This window comes from Ochotona princeps, chromosome 27 (assembly GCF_030435755.1).
Source record: "Ochotona princeps isolate mOchPri1 chromosome 27, mOchPri1.hap1, whole genome shotgun sequence".
NCBI lineage: Eukaryota > Metazoa > Chordata > Mammalia > Lagomorpha > Ochotonidae > Ochotona > Ochotona princeps.
In genome coordinates this window covers 21,981,802-22,006,124 of record NC_080858.1, presented here as the reverse complement: position 1 = coordinate 22,006,124, position 24,323 = coordinate 21,981,802, and the positions used below count along the sequence as shown (strand labels likewise).

The following is a 24,323-nucleotide window of genomic DNA, read 5'->3' as shown; positions in this document are numbered from 1 at the left end:
CTCCCTCCGCCCTTCCGAAAGCCCGGAACCGCAGTTCCGAAGGTTCATCTTCTGCCCAGAACTGAACCCACTTTCACTTCCGCTCTGGCGTCACATCCACACAGAGTTCTCCAGCGTCTTGGGGCAGAAAAACTCCTTCCGCCCCTCTCTGTCGTCACATCCGCCCTGAGACTCCTGAAGCTCGAGCAGCGCCGGAAGTGACTCGGCCTTTGCACTCCCTCCCGTCCCTCCTCACCGCTCCCCCCCTCCCCGCCCCACACGCACTGCTCTTTCCCTCCCTCCTTCTCCTCCCTCCCCCCTTTTTCGTTTCCGGCGCTCCCGCCTTCTTTTCGCCGCAGACGGCTCTGAGCCTGAGGGGGGAGGGAGGGAGGGAGGGGGGCGTGGAGGAATCGGAGTTCTGGGGGAGCAGGAGCGGCAGCACCACTTCCGGGTGAGTGTTCGGGGCGGGCGGGAGGGCCCCCGGTGCCTGGCGCCCCCGCCCCGCGGGTGTCTGTCGCGCGCTCCGTGCGTGTGAGTGTGTGTGGTTGATGTCTCGCGCCTCCCGCGCGCCCCGCCTCGCGCTCTGCCCTCCCGCCTCCCTCGCCTCCTCCCGGTCCTCCCACCCCGCACGTCTCCCTGCTTTCCCATCCGCCGCCGCCGCCGCCGCCGCCGGGTGAGTCTCGCGCCGCTGCGGCCGGCGCGCGCGCCCAGCGCCCTGCTCCTCCCCATCCCCTGTTCCCTGGGGGGAGGGGGGTGGCGAGGAGGAGGGGGGGCATGATGGGAGTGAGTGAGTGTGTGTGTGTGTGTGTGTGTGTGTGTGTGAGAGTATGTGTGTCTGTCCCGGAACCGGAAGTGGCTGTGGAGGAGAAGCGGGCGCTGGGGCGGAATGGGGGGGGTCCTAGGGGGCGGGTGCCTGTCTGGTGGGTGGCAGAGTTCAGCTCCCTGGAGGGTCCCCAGGCAGGAGTCTTGGACGAAAAGGTCGTAGGGGGCGAGGCGACATCAGTAGGAGGCTCCCGGGGGTTGTCTCAGGGGAAGGATGGTTCTGGGGAGGGGGTCCGACAGTTGGGGTCTCCAGTAGGCACACCACTGTGCAGACTGAGGGAGGTACTTGTTGGCGCCAGGCCTGGGGAAGGCAGAGGGCGAAGTACCTGCAGAAGTGTCGCGGGTGCAGGCTGAAGGAAGTGGCTGGGCCTGAAGTGGCCCTGTGCCTGACAGTGGGGTGCACTGCATCCCTCACCCCCCAAGCCCTCAGCTTGCCTCTGGTCACGGACCCTGCTGGTCCCCAGCTCTGGTGTCCTCTGACCCCTGCTTACCTGTGGCCCCAGGAAGGAAGAAGAACCTATGTGTCAGTCACAGGCGGTGACAGCAGTGATGTTGGTTCTGGGAACTGGCTGGAATTCCCTTGTGTGCAGGCTTCTGTTACTCTCTGGTTGAATTGTGGCTCAGGAGGTGCACCTGCCTTCCGGGCCCACTGCGAGCGGCAAACAATCCCTGAGGTTCCTCCCAGCCCTCCCCGTGCCTGCACCCTGACTGGCCCCTGTAACCTGGAGAATTTGTTTACAGAAAGTTGAGGAGCCCTGGAAAAGAGACGGCATAAGACAACAGGAGGAAGAGAGAGAGAGGGTAAGACCTTTTTTGGGGGGGGGGCGATATTGACTTTTCTTACTTTGGGGGGAGAGGGGTTATGATCAGATGGCTTTTTTTTTTTCCCTTTCAGACAGCATGTCAGAATTCAGGTAGTGTTGACTGCATTGCTTGTGTTGGGGTTGGGGCAGACAAGCCTTTTGCCTCTTCTCTTTGGAGGTTCCCAGGAAGCTGTCTCAGCCCAAACCCCACCATCACTGTCCTTGTCCCCTGGTATGCCTCAGGATTGAGGTGTCCAGGCGAAACCATGGGAGGGCATTGTGTTGGGTGCCACAGGAGGGCATTGCATTGGGCGCCACAGGAGGGCATTGCATTGGGCGCCACAGAATGGCATTACGTTGGGTGCCACAGGAGGGCATTGCGTTGGGTGCTGTGGGAGGGCGTTGTGTTGGGTGCCACAGGAGGGCATTGTGTTGGGTACCATGCTTGCCCGTGATAGCTTATGGAGTTAGATAGCTCATGGAATTCTCATACTCAGAGCATGCAGTGCGGAGGTGCGAGTGGCGCTTCTTGCCTTTCTGTTTGCAGAGTGGCTCTGTGGAACAGGCAGAGTCTGGTGTGGCAGGGATGAGGGTTTTTTTGTTTGTTTATTTTTGTTTTTTGTTTGGAAAAAAGCCTCCTTTGTGGGTGAAGTCAAGCAGCTAAAACTGAGTAGAGGGAACTCCAGAAGGGGGTCTTGGAAGAATGGGAAAGATGAAGCCCGACTGGCTGAAGGTTTTTGCTTGCCTGAAGGCAGCAATGTATAGAACCCCAAAGAGGTTGAGTTCAGAGTTTGTAGTCTTAGAGATGTCTTGAAATTTAAATATATGTATGTTTATCTACTTATTTTTGGTCTGAGATTTATTTGAAAGGCAGAGTGCCAGAAATCTCTTTCATCTCATGGTCTGTTCCCCAAATACCCCACGACAGCTAGTATTGGTCGCACCTGAAGTCAGGACCCAGGAATTCCATACAGGTCTCACAGGAGTGGCTGGACCTCCAAGTACTTCCGGCCATTTTCTGCTGCCTCCAGGTGCGTAACTAGGAAAGTGCATCAGAAGCTAAGGTAGAACCTTGCTCCAGGCATGTGAACATGGGATACAGACAGCCCATATGGCAGCCTAGCATGCTGTGCCACAGTGCCCAGTTCCTTGAGGTGTTAAGAACCAATTCTAGATTGCTGTGAAATCTCTTCCCACCCACCCCTGTAGGTTTCTTAGGCAAGTTTTTGCTTAAATACCTGGTGTGTATTTCTTCCTCTTCCTTCTTATGTAATTTTGTATTTACTTTATCTGAGAGAGATTCCCCTATCTGCTGGTTCACTCCCAGAGTCCCTGGAGCAGCCGGGACTGAGTCAGGTCAATTCTGGGACCTGGGAGCTCAATTCAGGTCTCCCATGTGGGTGGCATATACCCAACTACATGAGCTGTCACCAGCGTATGCATGAGCAGGAAGATGGAGTGGGAGTGGAGTCTGGCCTTGAACCCTAGCACCCTGCCTGGGGCTGTAGGTGTCCCTGGGGCAGTGGTGTCTTCCCTGGAGCACCAGTTGCTTGTTACATTTTGCCATGCATTTCCTGGACTGTTTATAGTGAAACAGGTAGGGGAGAACTGTGGGGTTGCCCCTGCCCCAGTACAGGCTCAGGCTGCTTGGTAGTCTGCGTGGTAGGAGGCTTTCCCAGCAGTGCTGAAGTAACTAAAGTTGTTGCATTTGAAAGAGTTGCCTGAGCGTGCAGGTTGAGGATGGCTTGTCTGAACTGCCGGAGGATCAGAAGTTGCTCAGATATGAGTTTTTGGGGTTCTGGAATATTTGCCTATATTTCAACCTGTTGATATTTCCCCTTTGGAAAAATCTGAAACTTTCTGAGCATCGTGTCAGCATGCAAAAAAAAGTGTGATTTTGGAGCATTTGAGATTTTTGTATTAGAGATGCTTAACCTGTAGTAGGAAGTCCCCAGCCCTGCGTCCTGAGAGAACGATCCGCTTCCTTATTGAGAGGGAAAAAAAATACATGGTTTTTGGTGTTTCCTCATTTCATGTCCTAAGCTAACTTTGCAGCTTTCTGCAGTTGTTGATTCTGAAAGTATTTCTCTCTATAAGGTATTTACACTCGTTCTTGCAGTGGTTGACTTTGAACTGATTGCTGTTTGCTCTCCTGGGTGACTGCTACGCTAGAGGCTCTAGATGCACCACTGGCGGGCAGTTCCTTTGCAGTTCTGTGGTCCCTGTGTGACCCCCATTCATTGTTACCAATGAGATCCACACGTGAACATGTGTGTTTCTCCGACTGTCTTTTGAGGAGCTTGGAGCGTTTGATTCTTTGTGCCACTTCCTCCTCACCAGATAACTTGATCAACTCTCTCCTCTGCTCTCCACCCTAATGTGTACCAAGAATCTTAGCAGGATAGCTGAGTGTGCAGTCATCCATCCGCTTGGGCAGGGGCTGGAATGAGAATCCAAGTCTTGATGCTAGGTCCATTCTCCAGCTAGGGGACATGTTTTTCATGCAAACTTAATTGATGCACAATTTCTTCATTTTTCTAAGGATTGGTTGTGTTAAGGAAATGTTATTAACTGGAAAAAAGAATGCTTCACTTCAAAACCAGCAGCAATTGTGGGTACCTGGAAGTAAGTGGAGGCTTTTTTTTTTTGTCAAGATTGATTTATTTTTATTGGAAAGTCAGATATCCAGAGAGGAGGAGAGACAGAGAGGAAGATCTTCTATGCATTGATTCACTCCCCAGGCGGCTGCAATGGCCGGAGTTCTGTTGATCTGAAGCCAGGAGCCTCTTCTGGGTCTTCCACGTGGGTGCAGGGTCCCAAGGCTTTGGGCTGTCCTTGATTGCTTTCTGGAGCCACAAACGGAGCTGGATGGGAAGCAGGGCTGCTGGGATCCTGGCGTGTTCAAGGCAAGGACTTTAGCTGCCAGGCTACTGCACTGGGCCCTAAGTGTCAGTCTTGACCACATCTGCCAGAACCACCAGCTGGCAGCCTGGCATCTTCATCCCTGGTGGTTGGTAGTACCTAGAAAGGCTGCAGTCAGTGGACAAAGCTCTGACACCAGAATTCAAGTCCTGCGTGTTTAAGGCATGTTACTTTTTTGTTGTTGTTTTAAAGATTTATTTGTTTGAAAGAGTTAGATCTTCCAACTGCTGGTTTACTCCCCAAATGGCTGGAGCTGTGTTATCTGGAGCCAGGAGCCAGGAAATCCGTCTGGGTCTTCACAGGGGCCCAAGTCCTTGGGCTGTCTTCTGGTACCTTCCCAGGCTGTTGGCAAGGAATTGGAATGAAATAGCCAGGACTCAAACTGGCACCTGTGTGGTATGTCAGAACCTCAGGCAATGGCTTAGCCTGCTACACCAGGACACCGTCACTTTTTTTTTTAACCTTTTATATATTGGCATAATCATCAAAGCTGGCCCCTGGATACAGTGACGAGTTTGAGTTGTAAGAATGTTGCTGTGTGCCTGCTTGGGTGTTGGGGTGGTGAGATTTCCTGCATGAAAGACAGAATGAGAGGTGGTCCAGTACCTGGGCTCATAGCTACCAACTCCAGTGAGTGATGTGAATTTTTTTTAAAAGGTTTACTGATTTTTACTGGAAAGGCAGACTTAACAGAGAGAAGGAGATAGAGAAAGATCTTCCATCTGCTGATTCACTCTAAGTGGCCGCCGTGGCCAGAGCTCAGCTGATCCAAAGCCAGGAGTCAGGAGCCAGGAGCTTCTTCTGGGTCTCCCCTGCAGGTGCAGGGTCTCGAGGCTTTGGGCTGTTCTCCACTGCTTTCCCAGATCATGAGCAGGGAGCTGCTGGGAAGTGGAGCAACCAGAACACAAACCCATGCCAGTATGGATCCTGGTGCGCACAAGGCTAGGATTTAGCCACTGAGCCATCACATGTCATTTATGTTGTATTCTGACAATAGCCTCAGTTCTTGGCTTTTTGGCTGAACCCATGAGGCATGCAGAGCTTTTACATTAAGCTTATTAGTAGCATAGTGAGTATCATTTCTCAGGTGTCCTTTTGTAGGTCACCATTGATTATAGCCAAACAAGTGGTGCTTTCCATGTGCCCTTGTTTGGGGCTGGTCTGTTTATCAGAAGTCCATGAAGCACACACATTGTCTTGTCCTGTCCCAGGACAATCTGTTTTTCTGAACTGCAGCTTTTTTCTCTGAAGAACCAAAGCAGGGGAAGGCATTTGGTGTGGTGGTGAAGACACTGCTTGACCCATTCCTACATCCCACATCCCGCATCCGAGTGCCCTGGTCCAAGTCCCAGCCCTGAAGCCCAGTTGCAGCTTCTTATTCTGTGATTCCTCATTTCATGTCCAAGGCTAAGAACGCTGGCGGGAGCAGGTGAGGGCTCAGCACTGGGTCCCTGCCTCGCCTGTGGATAATCCAAGGGGTCCTGACTTTAGCAGCCTTAATTGTCAGTAGTGTTTGGAAGTGAATCTGTCTCTGAGTGTCTATGTTCCCTCCCAAAAAATAAAAATGTAAAAATAAAGCAGACCGGGCCCAGTGCTGTGGCCTAGTGGCTAAAGTACTCACCTTGAACTCGCTGGGATCCCATGTGGGCGCCAGTTCTAATTCCAACAGCTCCACTTCCCATCCCAGCTCCCTGCTTGTGGCCTGGGAAAGCAGTCAAGGATGGCCCAAGACCTTGGGACCCTGCACCCACATGGGAGACCTGGAAGAAGCTTGTGACTTCAGATGGGTGCAGCACTGGCCATTGTGGTCACTTGGGGAGTGAATCATCGGATGGAAGATCTTCGTCTCTGTCTGTCCTCCTCTGTATATCTGACTTTGTAATAAAAATAAGTAAATCTTAAAAAAAAACAAGGCAGACCAAAGCAGAGTGATGGACCGGGACTGGGCCCCCACGTGAGTGGAGGAGCCTTTTATTTATTTTCCTCTGAATGTCCTTTCTATCCTGAGCCCTTCACTTTATCTTGAGCCAAGTGGTGGCTCACAGGGTGTGGACAGACTGAGACATCAGGCTGCCTGTCATTTGCTGTTATCAGAACTTCAGTTTTTGTCAGCAACGGGTTCCGTGTACCCCCCCCCCCCAGCTCTCGCTGCGTACCCTGAGCCAAGCGGAGGGACTAGGGTTACAAAAAGACAACACACAAGACAACACAAGACAACACGCAGTGGATCACTCTTGTAAACCGAATGCCATTTATTTGGGGTCAGCCTGCATCTTTTATAGTCTGCCTAGTCCCTCCCGGTATTATCCCAATGCTCAAGCAACTCCTAAGCTCCCCTGGGGGCATCTTAACAAAGGGGAAGCAGGGAAGAGGAACTTGCTTTCAAGCCAGGGGCTAAATGTATCAGGCCAAGAGTGCCCATTCTGTTACCCCTTAGAAACAAGGTAAGTTGTGGAGTTAACCCTTGGGAGACCGGGACCTACAAGTTTTAAAAATTCTCGAGACCATCCCGAAGCGTGTGTAGCTAGTGCTGGAAGTGCTCAAAGTGACAGCGCCCAGGTGAGGCCGAAACGTCCGGGAGTGTGGCATTCACTCCCGGTCCCTCGTAGTTCCCTTCCCTTCATTTGCTCTTTGGCATCTGTGCTGCAGTCTTGGCATTGCCATGTACTGTGCGTGTGCTTTTGATGTCTGACAGGATCCACGTACACAATTGTTAGATGAAAGGATGAGGTTCGGAGGTGCTTGGCACACTCCCTTAAGGAAGCTGGTAAATGCTGATGGTGGTGACTAGTCCACCACATGACCTTGCCCCTATTGAACCATGTGGCGGACAATGCGACTGAATTTTATTTTATTATTATTTTTTTAAAGTTTTATTTATTTTTATCAGAAAGACAGGTATACAGAGAGGAGGGGAGACTGAGAGGAAGATCCTCCATCTATGGTTCACTCTCCAAGCGGCCTCAATGACTGGAGCTGAGCTGATCCAGAGCCAGGAGCTTTTTCCGGGTCCCCCACACAGGTGTAGGGTCCCAAAGCTTTGGGCCATGCTTGACTGCTTTCCCAGGACACAGGCAGGGAGCTGGATGGGAAGTGGAGCAGCTAGGATATGAACTGGTGCCCATATGGGATCCCAGCGCATGCAAGATAAGGATTTAGCCAATACGCTACTGTGCAGGACCCACATGAATGTTATTTTTGGAAGAAGGAAGGCACCTTGTTCACCAGAATTTTTTTTTATTTTAGATTTATTTTATTTTATTTACGTGAAGGTTAGTCACAAAGAGAGGCAAAGAGAGAGAGACAGCGTCCATCTACTGGTTCACTCCCCAAATAGCTGCAATAATCAGAGTTAAGCCAGTCCAAAGCTGGGAGCTGGGATCTTCTTTCAGGTGTCCCATGTGGTTTCAGGGGCGCGAGGATTCAGGCCATCCTCCGCTGCTTTCTCAGGCCATGAGCAGGTGGCTAGACTGGAAGTTGAGTAGCTGGGACACGAACCAGCGTCCATCTGGGATATCGGTGTGCAGGTTGAAACTTAGGCTACTACGCTGTCACGCTGCCTCCTCACCAGAATCTTAACATGGAATTTTTCTAATTTTCAGACTCTCTGTTCTTCCCTCCTAAGTTTCCAGTCATAATGCATTTATTTCCAGTATGCCTTTTAAATTTATTTTAATTTTATTAGAAAATTAGATATACAGAGAGGAGGAGAGACAGAGAGGAAGATCTTCCATTGAATGACTCACTGCCCAAGCGGCTGCAATGGCCGGAGCTGAGCCAATCTGAAGCCAGGAACCAGGAGTTCTTCTGGGTCTTCCAAGCAGGTGCAGGGTCCCAAGGCTTTGGGCCATCCTTGACTGCTTCCCCAGGCACAAGCAGGGAGCTGGATTGAAAGCGGAGCCACCAAGATTAGAATCTGCACCCATATGGGATCCCGGTGCGTGTGAGGGGAGGATTTACCTACTGAGCTGTTGCACCGGGCCCCAGATGCTTCCCCATTTTGTGTAGAAGCTTGAGCATCTGCAAATGTGGCTCCCCTTGCATGGATGTGTCTTGGAGCCAGTGCCCCATGGATGCTGAGGCTGGCAGTGTTTCCCAGCTCTGAATCGGATTTTCCAGTTGTTGATCCTCGGTTATTGAGCATTGAACTTTGTTGGGTAAAGCTGTGAAGTTATTTGTGTTGGAGCATTCTTCTTGCTACTGTTTAAGAAAAGTAGGCTGGAATTTAGTTCTATCCTTGGTAGGTTTAAGGGAAATCGACAGTGGTGTTTAATAGAGAAAGCGAAGAAATAGAGTGGGGCTTATGGTGGTGTGTGTTTGGACTTAGCACCTTGGCTGAAGGCGTACCTCGTTTCCTCCGTCCCTAAAAGCCCAGTCTCTGGGCCCGTCTTCCCCTCTGACTCTGGGTCTGGTGGGTCTAACCTGGCGGCGGGTCTAACATGGTTGTCCCTCTGGGTCTGCCTTCCCCACCTGAACCTTGCCTGAGGCTGGTTTCAAGTAGCAACACTGTGTCTGTTTACCCACTGTCCCCCTAGTCCCATGTTCTCTCTTACCTGCCCTCTGCAGGGGAGAACTTTCCTAAAACGTCCTGGACCGTGGGGAGCCACTCATGACCGACATACTGTTAAGTTAATGCCTGTCAGCTGTGACCACGGTGTCAAGGTCAGGGCTGCGACACCTGTGTCCCTGTGCAGGACTTGACGGCATGATTCCGAGGGATTACTTTTCCTGAAGCTTATTCCTCCCTCAGAAAGTTTCAGCTGAATTTATTGTCCATACACCAAACTGAAACTCTTGGAAACAATGTTAAGAAACCAAAGGCAGGGCCTGGAGTGGTAGCCTAGCAGTTAAAGTCCTTGCTTTGCACACACCGGGATCCCATATGTGCACCAGTTCTAATCCAGGCAGCCCCGCTTCCCGTCCAGCTCCCTGCTTGTGGCCTGGGAAAGCAGTCGAGGACAGCCTAAAGCCTTGGGACCCTGCACCCGCGTGTGAGACCTGGAAGAGGCTCTGGACTCCTGGCTTCATAGCAGCTCAGCTCCAGCTATTGTGGTCACTTGGAGAGTGAATCATCAGGTGGAAGATCTTCCTCTCTGTATATCTGACTTTCCAATAAAAATAAATAAATCTCAAAAAAAAAGAAAAAAAAAGAAAAGGCAAAAGCAGGCATTGGGGCCATGTTTGTGTCATTGCCATGGTGATGCCCACGTGCCATGTTGGCATGCCTGGCTCAAGTTCTGCTTCCTCCACTTCTCATCCCACTTCATGCTGAAGCGCGCCCTGGGAGGTAGCAGGTGGTCACCTGGGTCCCTGGTACCCATGGGAGACAGATGGAGCACCTGACTTCGGCCTGTCCAGCCTGGCTGTTGGAAGTGTTTAGATAGAGAGTACAACAGCGGATAGAAGATCTCTTTCCCTTGAATAGGAAATAAATAAATAAAAATTGAAAAATAAGTATAAAACAGGAGTGCAGGAGTGCAGTACTGTGAATGCATCCACTATTCCCTATTCCAGACTCCTGTGAGTGGAAACCTGGATGCTAAATCTGGTACTAGAACACGCTTTTTAACCAGCCAGTCTTTAGTTATTGCTTGGCCCAGCAAGTGTGGTACCAAGCTATACAGAGCTACAGGCACACTGATCGTGTTGCTTAAAAATTGTGTTTGGGGGATGAGAAGGAGGAGGAACAGTGATCAATACCCTGGCTTTGGGCTTGGTGGTGTGGCCTAGTGGCTAAGGTCCTCGCCTTGATCCCATATGGCCGCTGGTTCTAATCCCGGCAGCTCCACTTCCTCTCTGTCTCTCCTCCTCTCAGTGTATCTGACTTTGTAATAAAAATAAAATAAATCTTAATCTTTAAAAAAAAAAAAAATACCCTGGCTTTCTGGGGCCACAGGTGCACACCTTTCCCTTTGTGACCAGCTTTTCTTGTCAGCAAAGGAAAGTCGGACCAGCTCTGTTTCTTCATTGTGAGAGGCATTCTGTGGATAAGTGAGATGTGTGTAGTAAGCGTTAACTAAGCCGGATGGGGGTGACATGCTGCGAGCCGTGACTTAGAGGACCAGGCTGCTGGACAAGAACGTCTTGGCCACTGATTGTCAGCCAGCCAGGTGGTTGTGTGCCCGAGACCAGGGGCTCCCAGCTCCCCCAACTCCATGTCTAAGCCCCACACTCATTCCTGAGTGTGATAAGGTCTGTCTGTCTGCAGGTAGAATGGAAGAATCTCACTTCAATTCTAACCCGTACTTCTGGCCTTCCATCCCCACGGTCTCAGGACAGGTGAGTGGTGGGGTTTTTGCTTGTTTTTTGTTTGTTTGTTTTGCTCTTCCCCATCATTTACTCTCTTCAGTTCAGAGTAGTCAGTTTTGTTCCTGCGGCACCAAATAAGATGAACCACCAGATGGAATCATCTGGTGGTTCCATCCTCTTACTGGAAGTAACAGAGACACTCGCTGTGCATCCCTTGGCCTGTCAGGAGGCCCAGCACTGAAGGGTGCTTACAGAACAGATGGACAAGATGAGACGCAAGACTTCTGCCTTCTTTTCTTTCAGATTGAGAACACCATGTTCATCAACAAGATGAAGGACCAGCTGCTGCCGGAGAAGGGCTGCGGGCTGGCTCCTCCGCACTATCCCACCCTGCTGACAGTGCCTGCCTCCGTGTCCTTGCCCTCGGGCATCAGCATGGACACAGAGTCCAAGTCAGAGCAGCTGGCCCCACATAGCCAGGCGTCCGTTACCCAGAATATCACGGTGGTCCCCGTGCCGTCTACGGGGCTCATGACTGCTGGTGAGCAACTCCGTGGTCTCCCAGCTGAGGTGCTGATCTTCCACGATCAGTACCCCAGGCTGGAGGGCTCCAGGGACTTGGGGAGTGGGCAATGTGTTTGATGACTCGAATTTTTATTAAGTGCCTACTGTGTGCCTAGCCATGTGCTAGGCATTGTGGGGAATACAAAGAAGTAGAAGATGCGGTCCCTGCCTTTGAGGAGGTGACATTCTTTCCTTCTCTGAATCAAGGAGTCTCCTGCTCTCAGAGGTGGAGAAGAGAAGGGAGTCAATCAAGGGGTAAATCTCGCTGTTACGGGGGGTGGGGACAGGGGTCAGGAGATCACTGTTACGGGGGGGGGTGGGGACAGGGGTCAGGAGATCGTTGTTGTTCCGCAGGGTTTGGGATTTCCTATGAACTCGGGGCTGTGGGGTGGTGGTGAGGGGGTTTTCTTAGACAGTGGTCTGGGGGAGCTGACAGAGACTTAGCAGCAGAATGGAGCAGCGTGACACCATCTCTCTTTTCTCCCCCTCCTAGGTCCGGGTTTGGTAATCACGTCCCCCTCAGGCTCTCTTGTGACCACAGCCTCGTCAGCTCAGACCTTCCCTATCTCGGCTCCCATGATTGTGTCAGCTCTTCCCCCTGGCTCACAAGCCCTGCAGGTGGTCCCTGATCTTGCCAAGAAGGTAGCCTCCACCCTCACCGAGGAAGGAGGGGGAGGTGGAGGGGGAGGCGGCAATGTGGCTCCCAAGCCCTCCCGGGGCCGGAAGAAGAAGCGGATGCTTGAGTCGGGACTGCCTGAGATGAACGACCCTTACGTCCTCTCCCCCGAGGATGACGACGACCATCAGAAAGACGGCAAGACCTACAGGTGAGTCGGAGCCCGGGCCAGAGTGAAGCGAGGATCACTACCTCGGGCTCCCCTACTGGCTTTGTGGCCTGCCCGTGGAGGGCTCTACTCTGGAGCATCCCGCTGCAGAGCTACTTGCATGTCCAGTGTTCTGTCATGAGCTAGGAAGGCAGAGCTGCTGGCCCTTCACCCAGGCCCTTCTCCCAGGGTGCAGGCCCTTGGCACTCCTACCCTTTGCAAACCCTGGTTTTGGTGACCATCAGAGTAGACTTGTTTTTAAATGACAGTAGAGTTTCTGTCTCATAGCAAGACCCTTGTGTGGGTTTGAGACTCTGTCCTCATCTCCTTTGGCTGATTCTGTACATTCTCCATTGTTGTGTTTCCAGGAAGTCTTTCTAGAAGTAACTTGAGGCCCCTGGTTCTTGGGCCATTTGGGAGCGCTGAGCCTGCCTGACCTTGCATGGTGGGGGTGATGGGAGGGGCTACCCACAGGTGGGAGGAATAGGACACCTCCCTTCCGCTGGAGTATATGTGTGTAAGGTGACTATTTGTTCCCTCCCTGATTCTTGGAGTCCTCTGCTTTCTCTAAGTTGTCTATTACCAAGAAGTATTACATGCATTATCTGTATGTGGTACGTAAGGATCTAAGATGTAAGCTCCCTGCCCTTCAAACGGCAAAAACCTTTGCATCCCCTTTAGAGCTGTTGGGCCTATGTAGGTCTGGGGAGTTTGGTCCCAGGATGCAGAGTGGGGTCACTGCTGTGAGCTTTGATGCAGACAGGGGCAGAGGTGCATGGCTGGGAGATGGGTCTGTCCTTAGCGTACCGAGATGGGCAATGTTGTTCCCATTTTAGGAGCGAAGGGAACTGCGGCACAGGAAATGGACAGAGCCTTGGGCTCATGGATTCAGTTCCTGGCTCCACCACGAGCTTGCTGTGTGACCCTGGGCAAGTCCTCCCCCCTCCTCTCTGGGCCTCAGTTTCCTCATCTGTGAAATGGGGAGATTGCTGTCGCTGCCTCCCGTCTCTTGGGAGTAGATCTCAGATAAGACTGAAATGTTGGGAACTTCTCAAATCAGACAGTCAATGTGTAGTCTTTTTAGCTTGGTCAGTGGTCACTACTGCAGTGTTTATAAGTGAGGGCATGTCACTGCAGGAAGTGTGGAGCACTGCAGGATTCAGCTTATAATCCAGAAGTTCATTGCAGCTGGACTATTGCAGGTGTACCCCCCTTTATCCAGTAAAAGTATTCCTGAAAAATGTTTGTATCATGTCATAGAATAAAGGTATCTGACAAGTTTGATTCATTTAAAGGCACTTTTAAGCCTTTCGCTTCATAAAATGAAAATCTAGTTTACAAAAGGGCTTCTGCAGCTGTCTGGGTTTTCACATGCCTGCTTCCCATGAGGTCACCGTGACCTGGAGATGCACACTTGTACAGCGTGGGGCTGGGGCATAGTGAGAGGGTTTGGGGACACCCCAGCCGCCCTTCTGCTATTTAGCTCAGGGTTCTGATTCTGCAGACTTTAATTTTGGTCCCACATTGAAACAGTCAGTGGACTTTGTAAATTGTGCATATGTAAAAGAAACGTGAATACACTGCTGGAAGGAAGCCTGAGAGGATGTTCCATATCCCTGGTATTTCAGGAACCCTAGAAAGATGCTACGGCCTGGTGATTGAAGAACCCAGAAGTGTAAGGAGGGCTAATTGTAGCCTAGATGAACAGAATTTCTTCAGAACTCAGGTGCCAAAGGGATGTTCTGTCGCAGACAGTCTCAGTCTTGATGCGCCCATTCTAGTGCTCCTCAGCCTTTGATGGGGATTGAGTTTCTTGTAGCAAAAAGTTGTGTTACTGTGGGCAAGACTACTTCTGTATCTGTATCTGTTCCCATCAGTCATGCCCTTACTGTCTTGTAGAAATGTTTTGAGGAATAATTCTGAGTGTTTAGAATTGCTCTGAGCATCTTGGCAGTGGAGGCAGGATGACAGTTCAGAGAACCCAAGGCCGTGATGTGCTGCCTCCTCCAAGGGGCACTGTTCTCGGCTATGCAGGCCTGCTGGTCTCTGGAGGACCCGGTGGTGATAGTGCTGGCTTCGCTTTCCCCTGCTAACTTGCTGGCTGCCACAACTCTGCTAAATCAAATGTCTTTGTGACCACACATTGAAGGACTATCCCCCTGTGATTTGGGTTCCTAGGAGTCCTGAATTGGACTAGCTGATTGGTCACCTTTGTTGCAGGTGCCTGACTGGCCTGTGCTCATAGACCTCTAGGTGTGAGGTGCCTCTAGGGAGGTGGATTAGTACCAGGACTTCATAGGGAATAATTGCCCTTTGGCATGTCACTTGCTTTCTGTGTCTTTGTGTTTGTTTCTGTAAAACAGGAATGCTAACTTGACAAGTTGCTGTGAACAGTGAAGTAAAGTGCTTCAGATAATTCACCCAGTGCCAGGCAGGATCCAGTGCAATGTCAGAGGGCAGCCAGTGTCATCATCCTTAGTATAACCATCACTATTGTACCAGGAACCTTCGGAAACAGCCTGCTGGTTTTTTTTTAGTTCATTTCCAGTGAATTTAAGCTTTTCAGAGAGAGAGAGAGAGAGAGACCAACCTTTCATCTGCTGGTTCACTCCTAAATAGCTGCAAACTACTGGGGCTGGGCCAGACTGAAGCCAGGAGCCTAAAACTCCATCCTGGTCTTCCACATGGTGAACCTGGGAGACACTTAACTTTTCCAGGTGCATTAGCAGGGAGCTGGATTGGAAGTGGAGCAGCCATGATTCAAACCAGCACTCAATCCCATGAGGTAGCTTAACCTGGTGTGCCATAATGCTGGCCCCTTTCTTTTTTTGTTTACTTTAAAAATATTTATTTTTATTATAAAGGCAGGTTTACAGAGAGAAAGATCTTGCATCTCCTGGTTCATTCCTTCCAAATGATTGCAGCAGTGCCAGAGCTGAACCAGTCCAGCTCTCACATGGGTGCAGGACCCAAGGCTTTGGCCCATCCTTTACTGCTTTCCCTGGCCACAGGCAGGGAGCTGGATTGGAAGTGGAGCAGCTGGAACATGAATTGGCACCCACATGGGGTATTGGCATTTGTAGGCAGAGGACTAGCCATTTGAGCCATTGCACTGGCCCTCCTTTTATAACTGATTAATTTTTGTGATTTAATTACTTTCATGTTAACAGCACAGTTGTGTACTGACACGCTCCCACACAAACTACTGAGATTTTGACGACGCATTGTTTGTGTTTAGCCATCAAGGGAGATGACTGCGGCTGTAACAGCCCTGCCCTCCGACAGTGCACGCAGTTTCCAACCTCAGTCCTAGTGAAATGTCTAGTTGTCTGAGCTGATGTGTCAGTGTGGAGGCCGTCACACTAGCTCGGCTGTACTACTTGAGAACCTTGCTTAGCCTCTGATCTGCTCTTTGGCTCTTCTAGGGGTAAGAAATTAACTCTATTTTAGAGACCAGAAAATTGCGGTCTAGGTTATTCAGGAAGTGTATAACAGACTGAGTAGAGCCCGTTGGACCGTGCTGAACCTTCCCTCCTGTCATAGGACAGCTAGGGATTACAGCCATAGGACAGTCCGATTTTCTTCATGGTCAGCAGGTGACTAAAGAAGCGGCGACTGATGTTAATAATTGAAGTTTTAGCTAAAGCATTACGCAGAGACCACACCCTAACAAACAATATTACCAGACTCTCTGAGCATCTCTGTATTCTTTATCTTGATCTCAGTTTTTCTCTTAAAAAAAAAAAATTCCTAAGATAAAAATCAACACCCCATACCCCTCCAACACCCTATAAGTTGGGAGAACCTCCAGAAGAGGGACTGGTTGTGGTCACTTGGCTGCGTGCACCTTGTGACAATGACAGGGTGCCAGCTCTCATATGATGGCTTCTGCCCAATAGTCTGTAATAGTCATCATGCCTTAACTTACAGAGGCCACGTTGTTTGATATTTTTGGACAGTGATATTTTTGTCACCACTCGGGTGACAACTGAAAATATGTCCAGGTGCTCCTAATGTCGACTCGAAGTACAGATCTTGGCCCCATGTGCTAGGAAAGAGGAAAGAACAAAAATGGTTGCTTTACAAACCTTTTTGTCCTGAATACTTAAGGGTTGTCGCCCACTGCCAGCAGATGCTGAGCTCATTGCAGGTACTTCACCCTTGCCTGCCAAGGGGCTGCAGCAGGCTGGAAGATGGATGCTGCAAGTCAGTGCAGAGTGAGGAAGTGTGCATGGCTTGGAACACTTGGCTCCAACTAATCCTGACACGTCCCACCTCCATCCCTAAAGGAGTTATTGCCAAGTAGAAAGTAGAGGGAGCCTGAGAGAAGAAAGCCAGCTGTGGAATTCGGAGGGCAACTAGTGAGTTGCTTCCTGTTAGTGTCCAGGGGGCTTAAGGAGTAGCCAAGGATATGCTTTGTACGTGGAGAGATCAGAGAATGGCATTCTTTGAGAGCAGATTAGGGGCAGCAGGAACACAGCTGTTAGTGGGTAACTGTTAGCTCTGAACCCCACAGCGCCCCCAGAGGCCTTCATGTACATTGGCCTTATTGCCCTTATTGTTGAATCTTGGTTTTGCAAATGCAGGGAATTCAGACATACAACAGACATTGTTCATAATGTTTCGGATCCTGTGTGAGAGGCTTAGAAAGTCAATAAAATGAGCACTCCGGCTCCACAGGGCCTCACAAGTGTAGCTGGAATAGGAGAGAGATCAGCTGGGGGGGTTTGCTTGGGAATGGAACTGGGGGTGGGATGGGGCGCGGCAGTGCCCGTGGCGGAGAGGGCTCTAACTGCTACCCTCACTTGGCCAGGTGCAGGATGTGCTCCCTGACGTTCTACTCCAAGTCGGAGATGCAGATCCACTCCAAGTCACACACCGAGACCAAGCCCCACAAGTGCCCACATTGTTCCAAGACCTTCGCCAACAGCTCCTACCTGGCCCAGCATATTCGTATACACTCAGGGGCTAAACCCTACAGTTGTAACTTCTGTGAGAAATCCTTCCGCCAGCTCTCTCACCTTCAGCAGCACACCCGGTAAGGCTGCTCTTGGTTCTTACCCCACCAGGCTGTGGTCCCGTCCTGAGGCCACGTGGCCCGCACCTGCTCCACTCTCCACGCATATGCTTCTCTTCGTTTCACCTCTCCCTTTGGGAGCTCAAACTCTCCTGTTACTGTCTGGAAAAATAAATAAATAAATAAACAAACTATATGTCGTCGTAGCTGCAGGGGTGGGGGGAGGGCCTTGAAAACTGTGGTCTCTCATCCCTGCCCGAGTCTGGAACAATGTTTGTGGTTTCTCTCTGTGTCTCTGTTTGGAAATCTTCTGCAGAGCAGGCCCTGCTTTTACTCTATGCTTCCGTTCAGAACCAAGGTGTGCATTCTGCTTCCGGTCCCTGGGGACCAGGCGGTATTGGTCTTTATTCAGATTGCTATTTGGAAGCAGGGTAACTGTGGTGAGTTGTGTAACCTTAGGCGAAGGACAGAGGGTTGACGAGACTGGATGCTTTAAGATGACCAGGAGCCACGGGTTATCGCTCTTCCATCATCCCACTACCATTCTAGCCACCGACTTTCCGATCAGCAGCAACCTAGCTCTGGGTGTCCTCTTCATTAGCCTCCCAAGGCCGGAGTGTGTTTGGGAGGAGGGAGGAGGGGTGCTCTCATCCGTCAAGCAACATCATTTCACCCAGCAGAGAGCTGAGCCCATGGTGTCGAACTGCTTCCTCCTCCCTCCTTCCCTCCTCTCCTCTCCGGCAGGATCCACTCCAAGATGCACACGGAGACCATCAAGCCTCACAAGTGCCCGCACTGCTCCAAGACCTTCGCCAACACCTCCTACCTGGCCCAGCACCTCCGTATCCACTCGGGGGCCAAGCCCTACAACTGTTCCTACTGCCAGAAGGCCTTCCGCCAGCTCTCCCACCTCCAGCAGCACACACGGTAAGGGAGAGTGGCGGGCTACTGACCCTGCCCCGCTGGCATGCCCTCCCCACCCCCGCCCCGGACACACACAACCACCCGCATGCGGGGGGCGGGGGAGAGGCCTGGCTGGAGGAGAACAAGGCTGGCATCTGGAGTAAAGACGACCAAGCAGCGGTGTTGGCAACACAAGTGGACACTGACAGAGAAACAGCCTCTCTGAGATCAGAGTTGTGTCGGGGAGATGCGTTGTTGGATGGATAGATCAGCTGGGGCAGGAACACGACACACATCTGGAGCAAAGACCGCTTTCCGTTCACGTGCTTGACTCTCTGGAAATATCTGTACAGTCACTTTTTGCAAGATTTTCTACTTGATGCTAAAGCAGAGACGTTTCAGTGGGGAAGACCAGCCTTCTAGCACTTGGCACCAGTTGTGAGCAGGAGATAAAGTGAGACATCACTGAGTACCAGCCTGGTGATGCAGCAACAGGCCAAGCTCCGGGTAGAGACAAAACAAAAGCTGCTACATCTTCATCAAAAGTTGACAAGTGGAAAAAGCTTGGGCTTCATTCATATGGATGGCCACTGTTGACACAATGGAATCGGGAGTGATCCTGCCAATGGGAAGAGTTGACAGTTTCCTTCAGTGCCATGTCAGATTCAAGCATGACCTGCACTCCTCCTGGCCATAGGCCATGACATCTAGCTGCCTGTGGACCTGATGACTGCTCTGCAAGGAAAGTCGGACCTTCCTCAGAGGGATGAGACACAACCTGTGATGCCTGAGATTTTCTACCAGCCATCTGGAAGAGCGCCGGGTCACAGAGGAGGTTCCACCACCTCTCATGAGGAGCAGGTGTCAGCACATCTTCAAGTCCTTGGCTCACTGAACAGAGGGCCCTGTAGTGTTGGGGCAAGAGGTCACATTGTTCCTAAGCCAGGTGTTTCCTGCCATCAGGGAGCCAGAGTGGGAAAAACCTGTAGGAGTTTCCTGGAGTTTGTATATTACTTTTGTCGTTGCTACCCTTGTCAATCAGCCTACCCCTGCTTTCCTTTGCTCTAGAGAACTTTCCCTGCAGGTATTTCAAGGCCAAGGTCTGGGTTCTGACTTCAGAGCAGGGCCAGGGAAGCAATGTTGTGCTTTTCTTTTTCCTTGCTGTTGTGTTGCCTTGTGTTTCTGAATGTTCCTCAGGACAGCTACTAAAGGCGCTGACTTGTATGCCAGATCCTGGACTGCCTGTCTCTAGGGTGCCAAGGTGCGGTCCCTCCCCCAGTGAGAGGGGGCTTATCTAGGGTTGAGCGGTGCAGGTGGTGGCCAGAAAGCTGTCATGGCAGCCTGATGCGGATCAGAGAGGGCCTGGGCCTTGTGGGGGCTTCCTCAGGAGGGAGCCCAGGGCGGCCTTGTGGGGTCTTCCTCAGGAGGGAGCCCAGGGCAGCCTCGTGGGGGCTTCCTCAGGAGAGAGCCCAGGGCGGCCTCGTGGGGGCTTACTCAAGAGGGAGCCCAGGGCGGCCTCGTGGGGGCTTCCTCAGGAGGGAGCCCAGGGCGGCCTCGTGGGGGCTTCCTCAGGAGGGAGCCCAGGGCGGCCTCGTGGGGGCTTCCTCAGGAGGGAGCCCAGGGCGGCCTCGTGGGGGCTTCCTCAGGAGGGAGCCCAGGGCGGCCTCGTGGGGGCTTCCTCAGGAGGGAGCCCAGGGCGGCCTCGCGGGGCTTCCTTAGGAGGGAGCCCAGGGCGGCCTCGCGGGGGCTTAGCAAGCAGCCCCATCCCTCAGCGCTGACACCCTTTCCCTCTTATCTTGTGCAGAATCCACACCGGTGATAGACCGTACAAATGTGCACACCCAGGCTGTGAGAAAGCCTTCACACAACTCTCCAACCTGCAGGTAAACGTTCACCCTCTACTTGAGACCTGGCATGGAGACATAGGCTGAGTGGTGCTGAACTAGGACAGTGATTCTCAGACTTTTTTAGAATTCCTTTACACACTTAAAAGTTAGTGAGGAACCGGGCCCAGCATCATGGCCTAGTGGCTAAAAGTCCTTGCCTTGAAAGCACCAGGATCCCATATGGACGCCGGTTCTAATCCTGCCAGCTCCACTTCTCATCTAGCTCCCTGCTTGTGGCCTGGGAAAGCAGTTGAGGACGGCCCAATGCATTGGGACCCTGCACCCGCGTGGGAGACCCGGAAGAGAATCTGGGCTCCTGGCTTCGGATCGGCGCAGCACCGGCCACTTGCGGTCACTTGGGGAGTGAATCATCGGACGGAAGATCTTCCCCTCTGTCTCTCCTGCTTGTTTATCTGACTTTACAATAAAAATAAATAAATCTAAAAAAAAAAACCATTTTATATTAAAAAAAAGTTAGTGAGGAACCCCAAGAGTTCATTTATATAATTATAAGGGTGCTCAGCAAGTCATGGAAAAATGGAATTAAAAGATGAGTTTAGTGACAGATGTTTCAGCACCCTTGAGGACACACACTATCCAGATCTGCATGCCCCTTGAGTCCTGGTTTCCTGGACTTGTGGTCTAACTGTCCAGTCACACTTCCTGGGAGGCAGCAGATGGTGGCTCAGGGCCTCAGGTCCTTGCCACAGCAGGTGGGGGACCCAACAGAAGCTCTAGCCTCCTGCATCAGCCTGGCGCTCTGCCTTGCAAACAACTGAAATACACAAAGTGATTCTTTTTTTTTTTTTTAAGAGAAAATGTTGAGTTTCTAATATATTTCAGGTTTCTCATGAACTTCTTGAGCCTTTGTATCTGCCTACATAGATATCATAAAACAGAACTTTGAAAAAATAATAATAAGTGCACTGCATGTTAACTTACATGGTATATTCGCAAATGTTAGGGAAAAAAAGCAGAAACCTTTCTAGGGAGAGTAGTGTTGTATTCGTGCATGTTTCTTTCCTGTTGGCTTATCAGAAGAAAAGCTGACCTTCTAACTGCTGCATTCAGTCCATTGTGATGTTACCAGCCATATGCCTGCATTGCAGTCAGGAGAGCATGATGCTATTTCATTGTCACTTGGATGAGTTTTGATTTTGTGGGCCCCTAGGGGAAAAATCCTCCTGTCCCTGGAGATGCCCATGCCTCACTCTGTCAGTCTGTCTCCCTCCTGGTGTGGGCTGTCTGCCTTAGCCCTTCGCTCCCGGAGTTCCTCTGGAGACGGCTGCCGCTGCTTCCGGACGGAACAGAGACATTCACCTCGGGGCTTGGCAGGGAGGCTGGGGCAGCCAGAGGAGTGTGACTGTTGCCCTTAACTGCTTTCCCCCTGTGTTCTCAGTCCCACAGGCGGCAACACAACAAAGACAAACCTTTCAAGTGCCACAACTGTCACCGGGCGTACACGGACGCAGCCTCACTGGAGGTGCACCTGTCTACGCACACGGTGAAGCATGCCAAGGTCTACACCTGCACCATCTGTAGTCGGGCCTACACATCAGTGAGTACTCAATTTCTCTTCCCTCCCAGCGGTCACATGAATCTCCCTGCAGCACCCCAGCTCTCTGGCCCCAACCTAACAGTCTTTAAGGACTCAGAAATTCATAAGCGGTTAAGGTCCATCATTCTGCTATTTGTGTCCTGACAGTGCCAGTACAGACAATGGCAGACAGTCCAGCATCCTAGCTATTATGAATGCTTATAAAGGATTGTGTATTGTAATAGTATGGGGGAAATAAGTTGGGGGGAAAGAACTTTGGGAGGTTTTCGGTAAGGGAAATCCCAGAGCCTGTAGAATTGTATCATAAAATTAAAAAAAAAAAAAAAGAAATAAAAATTAAATAAAATTATAAACAGGATGAAAGATTTAAAAAAAGAAACAGGATTCAGAAATGCATTAGACTTTCTGTTGAGGAATGTTGATACCAAATGCCTCAGCCTGTAGGGATGGATAAATCATCTTTCTTGGTTTGACTTAAATATAAGGCCAAGGAAAACCCCAGGAAATCTGGGGGAGAGAAGGATTGGGTATTTGCCAAATGCAAAGTTCCATTCACAACTGCAAGAAAAATGGCAGCTTTTCCCTCTTCAGTGTCCATGGCAAAAGGTCGAGTTCACTTTCTGCTGTCCGCCTGGCCGTGAACCCAGAGCTGCTTGAGTTCTGCCGACTCCTGGCCCAGAGTATCTGTAAACAGCACCCGACCTAATGCAGCCCCGGATGCTAGTTCCAAGTAACCTGTCGTGTCTCTGACCCGTCAACTTCTTTTTGTCATCTCCCTTAGGAAACATACCTTATGAAACATATGCGCAAACACAACCCTCCTGATCTCCAGCAGCAAGTGCAAGCGGCGGCGGCAGCAGCAGCAGTGGCCCAAGCCCAGGCTCAGGCCCAAGCCCAGGCCCAAGCCCAAGCCCAGGCCCAGGCCCAGGCCCAGGCCCAGGCCCAGGCCCAGGCTTCCCAGGCTTCGCAGCAACAACAGCAGCAACAGCAGCAGCAGCAGCCACAACCACCACACTTTCAGTCCCCTGGGGCAGCCCCCCAGAGTGGGGGTGGTGGGGACAGCAACCCTAACCCTCCGCCCCAGTGCTCCTTTGACCTGACCCCCTATAAGACGGCGGAGCATCATAAGGACATCTGCCTCACGGTCACCACCAGCACCATCCAGGTGGAGCACCTGGCCAGCTCTTAGAGATCCGTGCTTCCACCCGCTGGGAGAGCAGGAAGGAGTTCTGGGCCCTTCCTTCTCCGACTCCTCCCAGTGGGGAAAATCCTCCTCTTCTTGACAAGCCTTGGCTCCTCCCCTTGGGCCTCAGGTCCGGCTTTCCATCACTGAGACGCCATCCTTACTCTGAGCTCCTCTTGAGAAGGAACGTCAGTCTTCCTGACTGGCCAAGGACTCTGAGCTGACAGTGAACCCAGCAGCCTCCCCTCCCAAGCAAAGCTTCTAAACTGGGGGTTGGTGCTCACGGGAAGGATCTGCTATGACCTCAAAGAAACTGGCCCGTCACGGGACATGCTCTCTCACCCTCCTCACCCTCAGAATGTGGGCTGGTGTAGACTAGAGGCTGGCCCTCCCTGCTGACCAGGGTGCCCTAACTGTAGCCAGCCTCCTGTTCTACTCTTCCCGGCAAAGAGAACAGACGCTTCTCACAGGCCCTATTCCCTCAAAGCCATCCTTTGCCCTCCGTGACCTCACTGCACTTCCTACCTACCACTGGTAGAAGGAGATGGGGCCAGGTGTGGCGGGGGGATTAGACCACCTCTTCTTTGTAAGGGGGCAAGGGCTGGTCAAGGGTTGGCATACAGAAGTGTGGGTTTGGAGTGTCCTTTGGAGCCTCTCCCCCTTCTCTGCCAGCCAAGGCCCTGTACGCTCAGTTTTCCCATCCTTGACCCCCGGGGAACTGTGGGAGGTTGTGTTCTCAGACTCCAGAGGTGTTACAGAGAAGGGGAGAGCCAGGGCAAGCAAGGACTGGATTTAGCCCCCTAGGTGCCACGGTCAGATGCTGGACACGGATTTATATATAAATATATATATAAATATATATATACCCACTCATCACGGCCATCTTTGTTGTAACCATTTCTGTGTTTATAAATGCATTATCTCTGAGAATTTTCATATTTGATGTTCTGTTTATTTTTTTTCCTTTTTTTTCTCCACCCTGTCCTCTGACCATGACATTTTTATTTTCTTTTGCCTTTTTTTTTTTACAGAAAAAAAATGGCAGATTTCAGAGAAAAATTAAAAATCAGGAAACAAGTTGTTATAAAGCAGTTTTAAAAAAATGAAGGAAAAAACCTTATGTACAAACTAAGGGGTGTTTTTAGAATATTGTATAGAAATAAATTCATGTAAAAGGATCAGAGGCAGTGGGGCTGCTGGTGTGAGCAAGCATGGGGAAAAGCTCTGGGGACACTTCCAAGGACAGGCCTGTGGACAGACACCTCTGGGTGCTCCAGCCTGTGCTGGTGGGGTGGGGTTCTGTGTGTGTAATTCCCCCAGCTAGTGAAGGGGGCGCTCTCTCCCAAGTGAAATCCTGATTTACAGTCTCATAAGGACTGCATTGCCAACAGTTAGATCTTACCACGGTAGCTAAGCAGAGGTGGCCCGTTTGAAGGACCTAGGAAGGATTCCACTAATTGAGTGCATACATACAAAACAGTGTTGGAAGTACTGCAAACGCCACCAGCTGATAGGTGTACAAGGCTCTCTGAGGAGTGAGTGTAGTCGGGAGACATGAAGCCCTGTTGGCTATGGCCCTCCGTGCAGGTCCCAAGATTTCAAGAATTTGGTAA

General features: G+C 51.2%; 1 protein-coding gene across 8 annotated transcripts; it reads left to right on the top strand.

Moving 5' to 3' along the window:
- The first annotated feature begins 217 nt into the window (after nucleotides 1–217).
- ZNF384 (zinc finger protein 384) lies at nucleotides 218–23,735 on the top strand. Of its 8 annotated transcripts, none has more exons than XM_058655764.1 (11): nucleotides 218–430; nucleotides 1,543–1,602; nucleotides 10,735–10,805; nucleotides 11,079–11,316; nucleotides 11,547–11,594; nucleotides 11,833–12,166; nucleotides 16,977–17,201; nucleotides 17,925–18,107; nucleotides 19,888–19,966; nucleotides 21,369–21,527; nucleotides 22,309–23,735. In XM_058655764.1, exons 3-11 carry the CDS (start codon nucleotides 10,740–10,742, stop codon nucleotides 22,714–22,716), a joined length of 1,740 nt encoding a protein of 579 aa, XP_058511747.1. In that variant the 5' UTR covers nucleotides 218–430; nucleotides 1,543–1,602; nucleotides 10,735–10,739; the 3' UTR covers nucleotides 22,717–23,735. The 8 variants fall into 8 exon arrangements, with proteins under 8 accessions (XP_058511747.1, XP_058511748.1, XP_058511751.1 ...); XM_058655765.1 differs by having other exon boundaries at nucleotides 1,392–1,602; XM_058655766.1 differs by lacking the exon at nucleotides 218–430 and adding an exon at nucleotides 451–642 and having other exon boundaries at nucleotides 1,542–1,602.
- Nucleotides 23,736–24,323: the final 588 nt, after the last annotated feature.

Coding starts and splice junctions, on each gene's coding strand:
- ZNF384 (XM_036497401.2), top strand. CDS start 10,740: ATGGAAGAATCTCACTTCAATTCTAACCCGTACTTCTGGCCTTCCATC. Junction 10,806..11,078: donor TCCCCACGGTCTCAGGACAG/GTGAGTGGTGGG, acceptor CTTTTCTTTCAG/ATTGAGAACACCATGTTCAT. Junction 12,167..12,999: donor AAAGACGGCAAGACCTACAG/GTGAGTCGGAGC, acceptor TTCCCATTTTAG/GAGCGAAGGGAACTGCGGCA.